This window comes from Charadrius vociferus, unplaced genomic scaffold (genome assembly GCF_000708025.1).
Source record: "Charadrius vociferus isolate BGI_N301 unplaced genomic scaffold, ASM70802v2 scaffold340, whole genome shotgun sequence".
Lineage (NCBI taxonomy): Eukaryota > Metazoa > Chordata > Aves > Charadriiformes > Charadriidae > Charadrius > Charadrius vociferus.
The window spans coordinates 1,349,406-1,362,630 of NW_009646631.1; the positions used below are offsets into that span (position 1 = coordinate 1,349,406).

The 13,225-nt window shown below is 42.2% G+C and overlaps 1 protein-coding gene across 1 annotated transcript; it reads right to left on the bottom strand.

Annotated features, from left to right (window-relative positions):
* Nucleotides 1–3,189: 3,189 nt before the first annotated feature.
* Nucleotides 3,190–10,826, bottom strand: TRAF5 (TNF receptor-associated factor 5). Its single transcript, XM_009888334.1, has 10 exons — nucleotides 10,612–10,826; nucleotides 9,408–9,465; nucleotides 8,026–8,127; nucleotides 7,287–7,451; nucleotides 6,902–6,979; nucleotides 6,451–6,525; nucleotides 6,082–6,174; nucleotides 4,976–5,116; nucleotides 4,290–4,458; nucleotides 3,190–3,767 (listed from the first exon to the last, which is right to left on the bottom strand). Exons 1-10 carry the CDS (start codon nucleotides 10,824–10,826, stop codon nucleotides 3,190–3,192), a joined length of 1,674 nt encoding a protein of 557 aa, XP_009886636.1.
* Between the last annotated feature and the right edge of the window lie 2,399 nt (nucleotides 10,827–13,225).

Here is a 13,225-nt window from a genome sequence, read left to right on the forward strand (position 1 = left end):
CAGCTGAAGCTGGAGTTAAGTTATTCCGTGTGCCCGTTCAGATCGACGGCTGCTGCCGCAGGATCCGCGGGGCGTCTTCCCCTCCCCGCGTCCCTCATCACACTGCGCACCTTACCCGGCCATAATAGAGGAATATATGCCACACTCGCCCCAGAAGGATGGTAAAATCATTTATTCTTACATTAGTTTACATATACAGTGATGACATTTGGCTAGAAAATCGCCTGTGTCATAGCAAGAGATATTCAAACAACTATAAACGGTCAATAAATACATTAAAAACATACTGTATGCTGATGTAGAAATACCCTACGCTCTTTTGGGTACTTACCCAGTACAATATTATTGAAAAGTTTTTTGGTGTTTTTCATGCAACATCAAAATTCTTCCCGACAATTCATGCTATACAACATCTTTTTCTTTACTAGAAATGGGATGAAATTTAAAACCCTGTTTACAAGTAGTAAAAATTGCTGAAAATTTTAACATAAATCTCTCAATTGTTGTAATAAAAAGAAGCAATTTAAAGAAGGTTGTCTTAAAAAAAAATAATTTCTCAACTAATTATTTAGAAAACAGGCAGTAGTTCAAAAGGGATGTTTCCATCACCCATAATGAATCATTTGTGCTTCAAAATTTTAAAAGGAATATTCGTGGCAAAAAAATAAACGCAACTGGTAGGTAGAGGAGAGATTGCAGTACGGACTGGCTAAAACTGAACATGCTTTCAACATCTGTCCAAGAACACACTAAACACTTATCCACGTCACTATGCCATCGCCTACTCTAACAGTTAGAAATGGAGTTTTAATGGTACTCAGCTCTTTTCATGCTCAAAATTCTTCATAATCATTTACATAGTCCTAACACTTCTGCAAGTATTATCATCCCCATTTTATGGTTGGGGTGGTGGAGGTGGAGAGGGCTGGGAATTTGCCAGGAGACAGACCGCATCCTTTCCTTCTTGCCTCCCTCAATTCTCCAAGTTCTTTATCGCTTTCTGGATTTTACATTCGATGTACTGGAGAGTCCGAGGAAACACGGGTGGTACGTTTCCATCAGTTATTAGTGGTTATTATGCAAGTTGTGCCACTTTGAAAGTTATATGACAAATATTAAAGTAATAATCAACATAAAGTCCACATCTGAGGCTTGGGATGTCCTAGAATACCTAGAATGCCACATCATTTTCAAACCAAGCTTGCTCTTTCTGTAATGAAGTGTTAGGGACACGAGGCCTGATTCTCTCTGTTGTATAGCCAAAATGACTCTTAAAGTTAGTCATAGCCGTACAAAAGAATAAAATCTGGCCCTCAGCATCTGTCTCTGGGAACACGGAAAGCCCCTACAGTGACCCAGTATGTCCTGACATCATACACCAAAAAGGACATCTAGATCAAACCGAAGATTTTGGGTGTGCTAACTCACCATAAGGTACAGATAACTAAGGTCTTTCCTCCCACCCCTGAATTTGAAAACATTTGTGTCTGAATTATGTCCTAGAACTCATGTGGGAAAGTAAATGGCTAGCAATGAGAATGCAGATACAAAATATGGTATTTTGCCTCGTCTTAGTATATCAATCCCCAAATCATGTTGTTTCAGTTGATATCAACATCTCGTGCAGAAAGGGCATTTTTGATACTGCCACATTTGACCTCTTGAATTTTCTACCTTATACCTTGCAGTCTGTGCCCTGTTTTGATTTTTATCCTGCCTAGTTTACTCTTACTCTAAACCCAGCTTGGTTTCTTGCTGCCTCTTGACAAGCTCCGGGTTTGCTCTGCCAGTGGACTGCAGGAGCAATGGATAACGTTGCGGTGTTTTACTACCTGATCTGTGAGAGATAAGAGACACAAAATTCTCTCACTTGTAATAGCAAAATGACCGAGTGTGCAAAATTACATCCCTCTTACAGGCACCCAAAAGGCTTTAAAAAGGCACATGTGTTCTTTGTCACTTGTCTCTCAGTGCCTGATCTTGGTGGTTTTAGTGCGTCTCCAGTAAACCCCGTACAACGCACACATTCCCTTGCAGTATGGAAGGAACTTGGAATAAAAATTAAGATCTTCAGACATACTTCACTGTCAGCAGTTGTTACTCAGCGGCTGTCTCGCCCTTTAACAAGAGCTGCACTACCTGTGAGAATCGGGTTCTTACAGCAACCTCACTCCCTAATCCATTTTCCCCTCTCTTTTCCCAAACATCCAAATTTCTAGCAGAGGGGAACAGTGCATGTTACGTGGGCTTTTTACCGAGCAGATATCCAAAGCTCTTCCTGCCTTCTGTAGAGCTGGTAGGCCAGAAAACATCTCTTTTGTGCAGACGTGGGAGCAAAAGTACAGGAATTTTGCTCCTCTTCTTCCAGCAGCGCAGCCAACAGCTGGCAGGCTGGTTAAGCATCCCACTTCTGGCCGTGTCCTGAGAGGTGAGAAGCGCCTGTGGCTTCTTTTGACTTCAAGATGGGGACTGTGGATGTTTACCACCGATGGAAATCAGTCCCAAGGCACTAGGCAGGAATGGAAAGGACATAACAAAGCTATTGTGACCTGGCAGTACTCTATACAGCTGAAATACCAGGTTAGAAAAGTAAGAGGCACTGGCATTTTCCTCTGGGCTTTGTGGAAAAAACAATTCAAACAAACAAACAAACAAAAGATGCAAGATCCCTGCCTAACTGAGGCCGTTCTTCTCACTTCAAAAATCCAGGAGATGGAGGGATCAAGATACACTGACTGGAATGTGCTAGTGTTGAAATGTTTCCATTTCAGACAGGTGAAATGCACTGGCACGCTTGGGCATGGCTTCAGTTCTATGTGAGGGAGGGGAGCCCACAGGCCTGCTAGGGCTCCAGGGGACTTACTGGAGGATTGTCATCTCCAAATGCCAGTCTGGTGATGGGAGCCAAGCATTCCCCCCTGCCTGGACTGAGCCAAGTCTGGATCAAATGCATGTTCGCATCAAACTGGACTTCTAGCTGCCTTAAAAACGCAGTCTTGGAAAAAAAAAAAAAAGGTTAAAAAAGGAAAGGCTGATGCTTTGGCAATTCATCATCTGTTATGCAGTCCAAAAGCCTTGAAACATGATCAGTAGTAGTTTGACTAATGGCAATTCACTATTGCATGGCTGGTAATCACCAAGAAAGCATTTCTTCATGGTCAAAGCAGTCCCATTGATCGGTTACATTTTTCACAATTCCTCCAGATCGGTTAAATCCACAACTACTTTCAAAAACAGAGTGTCATCTCTGATGTAAGTGTTCTTTGTGTTCTCCAGGACCGTGTGTGGCACAAAGCGTGGACATCCGGAGGCAATATTCATTTCTCCGTCTGGCCTTTTGAAACTGCTGCTATTCGGGTCAGCTCTAAAGACTTCCACAATGTGATTTTTTTTCCCACTTTGGTCCAAAAGCATAAGCGTAACTTTTTGCTTGAAAGGCCACAGTAGCAGCGAGTCAAACTCCCCTCTCATCACCACGAAGTAGAGAGAGACGTGCGTTCCCTTTCCTGAGCCATCCCCATTCAGGTAGGCTCTCGCGCATAACCTGTACCCGCAGCGGCTGGTGTAAAAGGGCTGGCTGAATATGGAGAGGACACAGCCTTCCACAGCCTCTTTTTTCTTCATCTTGTAGTCTGTGATTTTCCAGATTAATTTCCCGTTGTAGCATGTGCCTTCCAAAAGCTTAAACCGTTCTTCATTTTTATTGAGCTGTGCTTTGTGAATATTGATCTGGAGATCGTGTTTGCTGGACTGACCTTCCAAAACAACTGGAGGGGAAAAAAAAGAAGAAGAGACACACCCCCCCACAAGTAAAATAAAACTGTTGGAGCATTGGACACAAAGAGCAACCAGACTCAAGCTGACAATACTGAACTACTCAAGCCTGAGTACAGGCTGTTAACTAGTGTTACTACACCTGTTAACTTTTTTTTTTTTAATTGTAATTGCAGCTTGTAGTTTAATAAGGAAAACTGGTAACTACAAACCAGATTTGATGCCTGACCATGGGTAGTACCACTGCATCCACCACAGCGCACCAGCCTGACCAAGGTCAGCTCTCTGCCCCTGCAGTGCCACAGGAATTTGGGAGACATTGAGGAGTAGGGGAAGGCTGGAGGATGCAGCACACACCACCACAGCTTGGTCTTAGAAAGCAAAAAGAAAGCCCTTTTGGGCTAATATCTGCAATTGGCTGACCGCAGCACCAGGGCCTCTACTTAGCCACCAGTAAATGAGCAAAAAGCCCACACCCACACCCGTGCAGAAAAGAAACAATAGTCCCAACATACCCAAGCGCTGATCGTGTGTCTCCATCAGGGCAATCTTCTGTTTTACGTTTTCAATTGTGTCAAACAGGGGCCGCAAGTCTAATTTACTTTGCTGTTGGTTTGCCATCTGTATTAGCTGTTTCACTTGTGACTCTAGGCGTGCAGACTTATCCAAGTGGCTGGCCAGAGCCTTCCCAGTTCACGCCATTGGAAGAGGGTGGAAGCAGAGACAAGAGAAGTTCATAAAATCAGCCATTTAATTTGAAATAAGATAAAGAAGCCTTTAGCATCTCAGCAATATCAACTATATGGTGCATTCAAAAGTACTTTGCTGGCTTAGGAACATATCCAAACACTCCCTCACAATGAATTCAGCATTTAGCGCCTGAGAAGCCATCCCTTACTCAGATCCATTCACACTGCATCACTTTGTTCGACTGGTTATTCAAATTTACACCTGCGTATTTGCCATGGGGATCTGGCCATGAGGATTTATACAGTGCCTTTTACCTAGATCAGATATCCAAACTTCTTTATTGGTTAAAGTGAAAAGACAATATTGTGTTGTAAAAAAACAAGAAGGGCTTGTGAAGTGTCTGGGAGACAGTATTTTTTATTGACCTGCTATTAATAACAACTATTACAGGATAAACACATTTAAGCATACAAGAAAGCAATTGGCCAAAAAAGATAAAATAATGTCTCACCTGTGTGCTTACCATCAAGTTGCTATTTTTACCAAACAGTTGTGTAAACTGTCTGAATTCTTTCTCACACTTTTTAATGGCCTCTGCCAGCTGCTGGATTTTAATCTCTTTACATTCCAGGCTCTTATACAGGTCAGATATCTACAGATGAAAAAAAACAGAGTAAAAACGCTAAGGCACACCAAAATATACAATGATCAAATTAAAATATATGTGACTCTATAGGAGAAAGTGGAAAAGTTTACAATACAAAGCCTCTGACTTAGCTAGATATAGTACTACTTAATTCACCATTCGTGGATAAGCACCAGTAAGAATGGAACATAAGGTAATCGTATTCTTTAATAGATCCGTGTGGCAACAGGCGTAAAGAGATTCATACCTCTCATCCCCATCATGATAATCCATTTGGGCAATAATACCTACTTATATGCACACATGTGCATCTCTTTCTGTGTGTATGTATATACTTTCTCCCCCCTCGCCATACAAGGGTCTAACCAGTAAAAGAGATGAGTCAGTGAGTAGTACTAACTCCAAAACCAAGTTGTAGGATTTCAGGGTGCTTATTTTTCACATAAACAAGCAGAAGTGTAAGTCAATCATCAGTTTAGATGCATTCACCTTAGCAGGATTGAGCATACACCCAGTGTCACCTGCTGGGAGCCGCAGAAGCGATCACGAGTGGAAAGGTGTTTGCAACTGTCTCAGCACTGCTCTGTGCTGCCTCTACAGAGGGGGTGACTTGGGCCCCTAAAGGCTCCTTTTTGGAGCAATCTGACCAGCCACTCAAACTTTAAAGTGCTCTGTCTCCAAACCTTGTATCCACTGCAAGCAGAGACCAAAAGCAAATGAGGTGAGCACCAGCAACGAGCCTCCCACCGTGCTTGGTGGAGAATATAGTGCCTGAGCATAGAGAGGTTTCCATCTAATTGACTGACTTCACTAGAAGAGCTTATTCTGACTTTCGAGGTGTGCAAAGATGATGAAATCAGCCTTTTAAAATGTAGCTGAGCTAAACCAGGCAACAAATGCAGAATCTCGTATCATCCTCCAACCAGCCAAGCACTGCTGAAGGGTGCTCATTAAGTATGACTTAGACTTACCTGTTCTTCCAACCGGGAGTTCTTGTCTAAAATCTGCAGCATGTGTTCCCTCAGGGCACCATTTTCATGTTCGGCAAGTTTCCCTCTTTTAATCTTAGTGAGGCAGAGGGGGACGTGAAAGAACAAAATAGTAAGATACGCAGATTTTTGAAGCTGTTAGTAAAAAATGTATTGATGCAAGCATTTAAAATGTCTCCTCTGTGCTTTGAAAGTGAGGGAATGGCAGTCCTGATTCTCTCATACAGCATCTTAGCCAATACTAGAAATGGTTGTGAAAGAACAAAAAATGGTTGGGTTTTTTTGATTAATTACTCTGATTGGTTTGGGAGACAAATTCAAATCCCAGTACAAATATCTATAGAACGGTACCTTTATAAGACAGCCGTACTGCTTATATGGGCAGTCCACTTCTGCCTCAGGACACACAGCATGATGTTTCTCAATCTGCATGTATTAACAAAGAAACTTGCAATGAAATAAATCTTAAATAACTTGCCACACTAATAAAATCTCAATGCCTGCATAAAGGGTGAATAAAGGCCAATGTCATGACACCACCAACCACATAAACAGGAAAATGAGTATTCAGGGTCAATAAGCAAGCCAGATGTTTTCCATACTGCAAAATGCCAATGGTTTGCAGTGACCAAATACTTTACTTGTAAGATGGGGCGTATATTCCTTTTAGGACCAAACAAAGAAAATACTTAGAGCAATGAAGTTTTGTTGGCACAGGCCAATGTGGTCTGCAACATAACTTTCAGTTTTCATAAATGTCTGTGACCTGCTGAATGACAATATATGAAAAAAATAATAGTACCTCCTTTTTCAGAATTATTTGTGAACAGTTTTGGAGACAAGGCACAGGATAATCAGGACAGTCATTTTTCTCATGATTCTGGGGGAAAAAGAAACACACCAAGGCAACAGTTTAGATTTTTCTGAAGTAGTGTACATAGAGGAAGCTACACAAAAAGTAATCCCAAACATACACGTGCAAGCCCCATATCACATTGTTGTTCATAAGAGAGCAACAGTAATTGGTATTATTTAAAGCACATTTATTATACTTTCTCCTTCAGCTACTCAGCCAAATTTTGTTTCAGGAGTTATTAAGTCCCATTGCAATGCTGGAAACTTTTCATTCAGCAACATTAAGAGGAAACATGTGCTATGGATTCCCAGGGAATGCTTTATAATCTTACCTTGATGTTAATTAACATCACAGATTTATTACAGTACTGACACATTTCTTCTCGAAATTTACAGTGCTGGCTCAAATGCTCTTTCAAGTCTTTCCGAAGAATTTGATCACAACATCCATCATTAGTGCATTGCACACTTTCAAACAAACACTGCTGAAGATGGTCCTGCAACATGTCACAGCAAATTAAACCCCAAAGTATTTAATCACATCTCCAGTTGCCCAACAGACCCACAGAAACGTTCGGCAGTTTGGTAACAAACAAAACTCCATATACTCTTTCCTCTGTAAACTTTCTCCTTTACCAACTTCAAAACTAAAGCAAATGTGAAAATTTAGAGAGTCCTTTGTATGACTTCCACTTTTCATTCAACTGACATACCGAAAAAAGGCCCAACTGGCTAGTACATCTTGGCAAGATTTCTTGAACCAACCATCATGTGGCACCTAAGCATACAAAAGGTATGTACAGATGCTATGGATATACTAAAGCTTCATAAAACAAACAATTCTTATTAAACAAATAACCTAAGGTAAAGCTGGAACAAGCTTGCAGCCATAATATTTTAAGCGTAATGTTTGTTATCTACAGCGTATAGCTAAGTCATAATCTATGTACATAAACCACATTGCTAGAATAACTCTGAAGTCTGAAGACAATAATTTGAATTTAGCTTATAATAAATACACAGAGTTTGCATAAAAACCAAAGGCTTCAAAATTTGATCAAGCAAACTAACCTGGTATCGTCCCAGAATTATTTTTGAATTGCAGTCAGGAACGTTTTTGCAGAACACGTGCAAGTTGAGAACTTCTCTTTTACAGCAGTTGTCTTTGAATACCTGTAAAGGAAGCAAACCAGCCCTTATATGCAGTCACATAGGATGTTATAAAGAATACAAAAAAGCAAAACATCACAACAATTCTTTTGAGCACACAAGTGTAGACTCCATAATTGCAAGCATGGATGTTGAAAATGTATACTAAAAATATAAATTAAAACATATATGAATTTTCTAATAAGCAAAGGGTTTTTTTTCCCCATATAGTTATTCCACAGATGCTGATCCATCCCACAGCCAGCAGGATTAGTAGCTCAGGAGCTACAAAACCTCTGCTAGAGCCTGCTGGTATCTGGAAGAAAAGCAGCTGGAGCTAACGGGCCCCAAAGGCCAAACCAGCTCTGCGCGTGCAGCTCTGATGTTCGAGCGTGCAGCACGCCTTTGGGATGGAGATGATGCTGAGACATCCCTTCTATAGACTCTGAGAAACAGCACCATTCCCAGTTGTGTATGCAGAAACAAATTAAGCCCCCAGAGCAAACTTTCAGTCTTATTTAGATACCTTCCTATAACGAGCATTATAAAGCTGCTCACTGTTGCACTACTGCCATCAAAATTTGCACAAAGTAGAAGAGAGCAAATGAAAAACAAAAATCATGAGGACAGTCTGATTACAATTTCCTCTCAGGAGCAGGGGAGAGAGGAAAGAGAGATTTGATTTCACTGGAAAATTCATTCTCACAGGACCAAGTATGTAGCATACTTTCAAGCCTTGGCATATAAATAAGGGCAAATGAATCTATTAAAAAAAATAAAATTAAAAAATCAGTAGCTTGCAAAGTAAGAAGCATGAACTTATCTTTTCCTCTAAAAAGTTACCCAAAAGTAAATTAAGTCTGCAGAGTTAATGAGAGATAATGAAAATAGTTAAGGCAGCAAATTATAACCAAGTCAAAACAAAGAAAATCAAATAAACAAGATCCCCCAGCAAGATGGGGCATTAAAAAGGCAAGTCAATAAGCTCTCCACTAAAAAAAGACATCTGATGCCTCGGGAAGATTTTAAAACTTTGTGAAACTCTTTGACAGTTTACTGTAAATACAAAGACTAAAATGAAATAAGTTCAGAACACGAGATATAAAATAAAGCTTTAGCTCCACACCTATACTTCCTTTCTGGGAGAGCACCACTGAATACACTGCTTCCCTTAGCATCATTTTGGAGACAAAAACTGCTCCACCCCTGAGGACTAACAGACTATGAGCCACCTTGTTCTCAGCTGTCTTGCCTTTTCCAAGCAGATGTTGACTGCTGAAGCACCTGCAGCTACAGCCACTTACCTCGTGCATTTTTATTGTTTCTTTGTCCACAGGACAGGTGGGTACTGCATTCGACTCTCTAGATCAAAAGAACAGTCATGTTAGCCCACAGAAAATTTGATTTATTTTACAAAATTGGGCTATGCTAGAATCTGGCAGAAGTCAGTACTAGATGCCATAAAAAACCAAAAAAGTGCTTCAAAAACACTTTCATCTGGCAGCTACACAGCCAAATTCTGCCTACAGCTCTAAGAGGGTATTAAGTTGCGACAGTGAAAGCAGAGTTTGTCCTATGAGTGTTAATAAGATGTTTTTTACTTAAGAGGACTTTGTCACTCTCTGGCCATCTCCTGCTCACAAATGTAATATCTGAAAAAATCCTGTCGTGTGCATTAAACCCAGCCTTTGCCTAGCACAACCAGCCCACTCCTTGCTACGCCAGTAGAAGATCTAACAGCTGCTGTCTTAAAAGGCTTCCAGAAGTCCTATGATAAAGGACAACAAAATACTTACAGAGGCAGCACATAAGGGAGGCAACTCAGAGAGAGAAAGCAGCAAACATGAAACATCTACAGTTCATAAAAGATAAATGGAGACATCCATCCGCATAATCAGGCTCCTCTGCAGCCTTCCTGGGCCAAATCCTGCCCTCGGGTACACCAAACAGTACGTAACATATTTCCAGACAGGTCTGCAGGGTAAACTAATTTGTACCTGCAGGGTAAATCCCAAGCAGATGGATGGATGCCAGCAGCCCTGTGATCTGACTGCAGTATCGAGTAAAACTAACATTGGTTTTACAACTCCACTAAAATCAAAGAAATTATACAGAAGCAAGTGAGAACAGTTTAATCTAACCACCAGTGCCAATACCATGAGACATCAATGCAACAAATTCACCTGAACAGCACAATGCCAGGCAGACTGATCAAAACAGCATCTCACGCAGTAGCGCTTAAATTTATATCAACAATTTCTGTACACTGACTTCCCTGCAGTTACCCAAGTATTCCTCACCAGCACCAGGTAAAGTCTTTAAAGACACCTTTAAAACACTGAGCTCGCAGTCACTGAGTTCAATAGAGTCTTTCCACTGATGACTCCAGCGTTTTATCAGATCGTTACTATTATTATGGCACTCTCTGCTGATTTATAGAAGGCGCTGACTTCTTTTTAGGAAGGGGAGGACGGTGAGCTTGCGGATGCAGAAGCAGTTTGCACTGACCTCAAAGAAAGAATGCACTGCTGGCAAAATCGGTGGCCGCATCCCGTCTGGTGGGGATTACGAAGGACGAGGTGGCAGTAGGCGCACTTGTACCGGTCTTCTAAGGTTTCGACAAACTTGTAGTCGGCATCAGGCTCGAAGTCCAGAGAGATGGCACTGGCAGAGTTCTGGCGCGTGAAGATGCCCGAGAGACCAGCAGGTTCATCGCAGGCCATGGGAGCTGCACTGGGAACCAGACACGGGGAGAATCCTTTCAAATATTCACCGGCAGTCACGCCGCCTCGGCTACCCCTTGCAGCAGGCTGCTGCTCGCAGGAGGGTTTTCATTTGCAGCAGGGTGCGACGAATTTCGGAGGGAAATGCAGTGGAAGAACACTATGGAAGAACAACAAAACGCCCAGAGAACCACAAAATGATGGTTACATGACAAGCACCGAAGCACACCTCTTTGGAAAAGAGTTTCACAATCTGAAAATTATTCCCCAGGATAGAGATTTTTATGCTTTTTTAAATTTTCGTGCAGCAGCTCTTAGTCTCAAAAAATTACAATAGTCACAGATGTGGCTGGGGAAAGCAGAGGCCAAGTCTTGGCCCTAATGTCCGCCAGGAAGGCCTACACTTAACGTAGAGGTCACCCACATGACTTCACGAGTTCATTGCACTGGTTCAATCAAGAGACAGCTTTGTGGTTTACAGCAAGGGGCATACCAAAAAAAAAAGGCAGCAAGGGGATTTTACCTTCAGTTTAGGTGTTACAGGAGTCAAATCCTCTTAACGTGACACCTTTCTTTTCCCAGTTGCTCACTCATTTATAGCAGTAAACTCTAATCCTATTTTTCCAAAGTTTTACTTAATTATGTGCAAGTTCTTGGCTATATTGATCCTGCCTGAAAGAAACAGTGGGGAGAATATAAAAAGAAAAATTGCAATCAGAAGTGTAACATAAGTTTTTCCTCTCAACCCACCAAGGCTCATACACAGCACAGAATACAATCTTAGTTTTCTAATAGGAAAAATCAGCAACGTTTGTTTCCAGCCCTAAGTCACAAACCTTGAGATTTGCCACCGGTCCCTCAATCTTGCAGTACTTTTTCTGCAAGTACCTCTGGTTTTCATTTCTTGCGGCTTTGCATTCAGAAGACATTCTTTCCTGACAGGATGTGTGCAACAGCACAGTGCACCTGAGCTCTCACATCGTTTCAGGAGGGAAGCGCTCAGTTTTATAGCTGTGCTGTGGGAGGCTATTTCTCCTCTGCGTGCATCACCCTCCCTGCCAGTCACTCGAGTCACTCTTACTGGCATCAGCACCTCTCCTGGAGCTCTGACTCAGCTCCTGTAAGGTCACCGAGGGTATCTGCTGCTTTTGGAGGGAAGCAGGGCCAACACATAACCGTTAATAACCTGGCATTAAACAGTATGCCAAGTACTGATATACTGCCCTACCTCCCTGCTGCAGTGGATTCCTGACTGACGAAAGCAGTGATTAGCACCATGCTATGCAGAGCTCAAGCACTGCCACAGACCTCCTGGCCTTCAGAAAGCTACATCCATTTTCCTTGCTACTTTAAAATCCCATACTGGGCAAGGAAATCCTGCCAACAGGTAAAGTACCTGATTCAAAATCAAGTCAAAGCACTTAACCAGCAAAAAGCTATTTCACAACAAACATTCGCACGCTCCTGTAACTCGGCGCCCTTGTTCACGGCTGTACATGGTATTTATCCACCCAGCTTGCGAGAGCCTCCCTGCGCTCCACCAGGCTGAATGTAACACTTCCTTCAGCACAACTGATCATCCACCGTCAGCAACCTGCAGGAATACAAGCCCTACTCATATTCCAAGCATAAGGACTTACTATTCCAACTGGAGTTTGCAAATTACCCTGTTCGGTCCCTCCAAACGAACAGCCTTCTGCTTCACACCAGAGATGATTGTCCATGTCGCTCCTTTCATTTTTAAGCAGCTGACTTTTTCTCCTCTGAAAATGGGGTTCCGGGTTCTTTGACCGTTAATAAGCAGTAATTCTATTTTCCTCACATCAACCAGAGACGCCCAAAAGCAGCCTGAGGGATTACCAGCCTCGTGCCTGGGCTGCCTCGGTCGCAGATGCCAGCAACAGAGCGTGCCTGCTGATTCCAAGGCAGATGGAGAGCTGCCACCATTAACTTCCACAGCATAGACTACCTACAGGACAAATTTCCAACAAACTCATTCTGTCATTGGTCGGCAAGAACCCCAAAACATGTTTCCTTCTTCTCTCTTGGTAGCGCGCTCTCCTACTTACATGGCATCCTATTTCCTGCGTCCTATTACAGTCCAGGACTGATACCATGTGATGATATGGTTTAACCAGTTAATGCCGCACTGTGTAAAAACACGTAAAAAAAAATAATAACGCATTTCACCCATTTCTGCCTTTAAGGGTCTACCTTAACTCCTCAAGTACTTCCAGCTGGGGTAAACAACACTACAAATGTTTTAGGCAACAAAGTTATGGCATGCATTAATAAGAAACGCAGTCACCAGCCCCAAATCCCATCCAGAAACGCCTTTAGAGCTCTTGCTGCTAATTAAATGGCCCACGTTCTTTACCACCTCCTTCTGCAAGGAGCAC

Bases quoted from the DNA above. Each gene is read 5' to 3' on its own strand.
- TRAF5 (XM_009888334.1), bottom strand. From the start codon at position 10,826: ATGGCCTGCGATGAACCTGCTGGTCTCTCGGGCATCTTCACGCGCCAG. The intron at 7,452-8,025 runs GTTAGTTTGCTT...GACATGTTGCAG, and splicing joins TAATTCTGGGACGATACCAG to GACCATCTTCAGCAGTGTTT. The intron at 3,768-4,289 runs GTATGTTGGGAC...TTTCCCCTCCAG, and splicing joins GACACACGATCAGCGCTTGG to TTGTTTTGGAAGGTCAGTCC.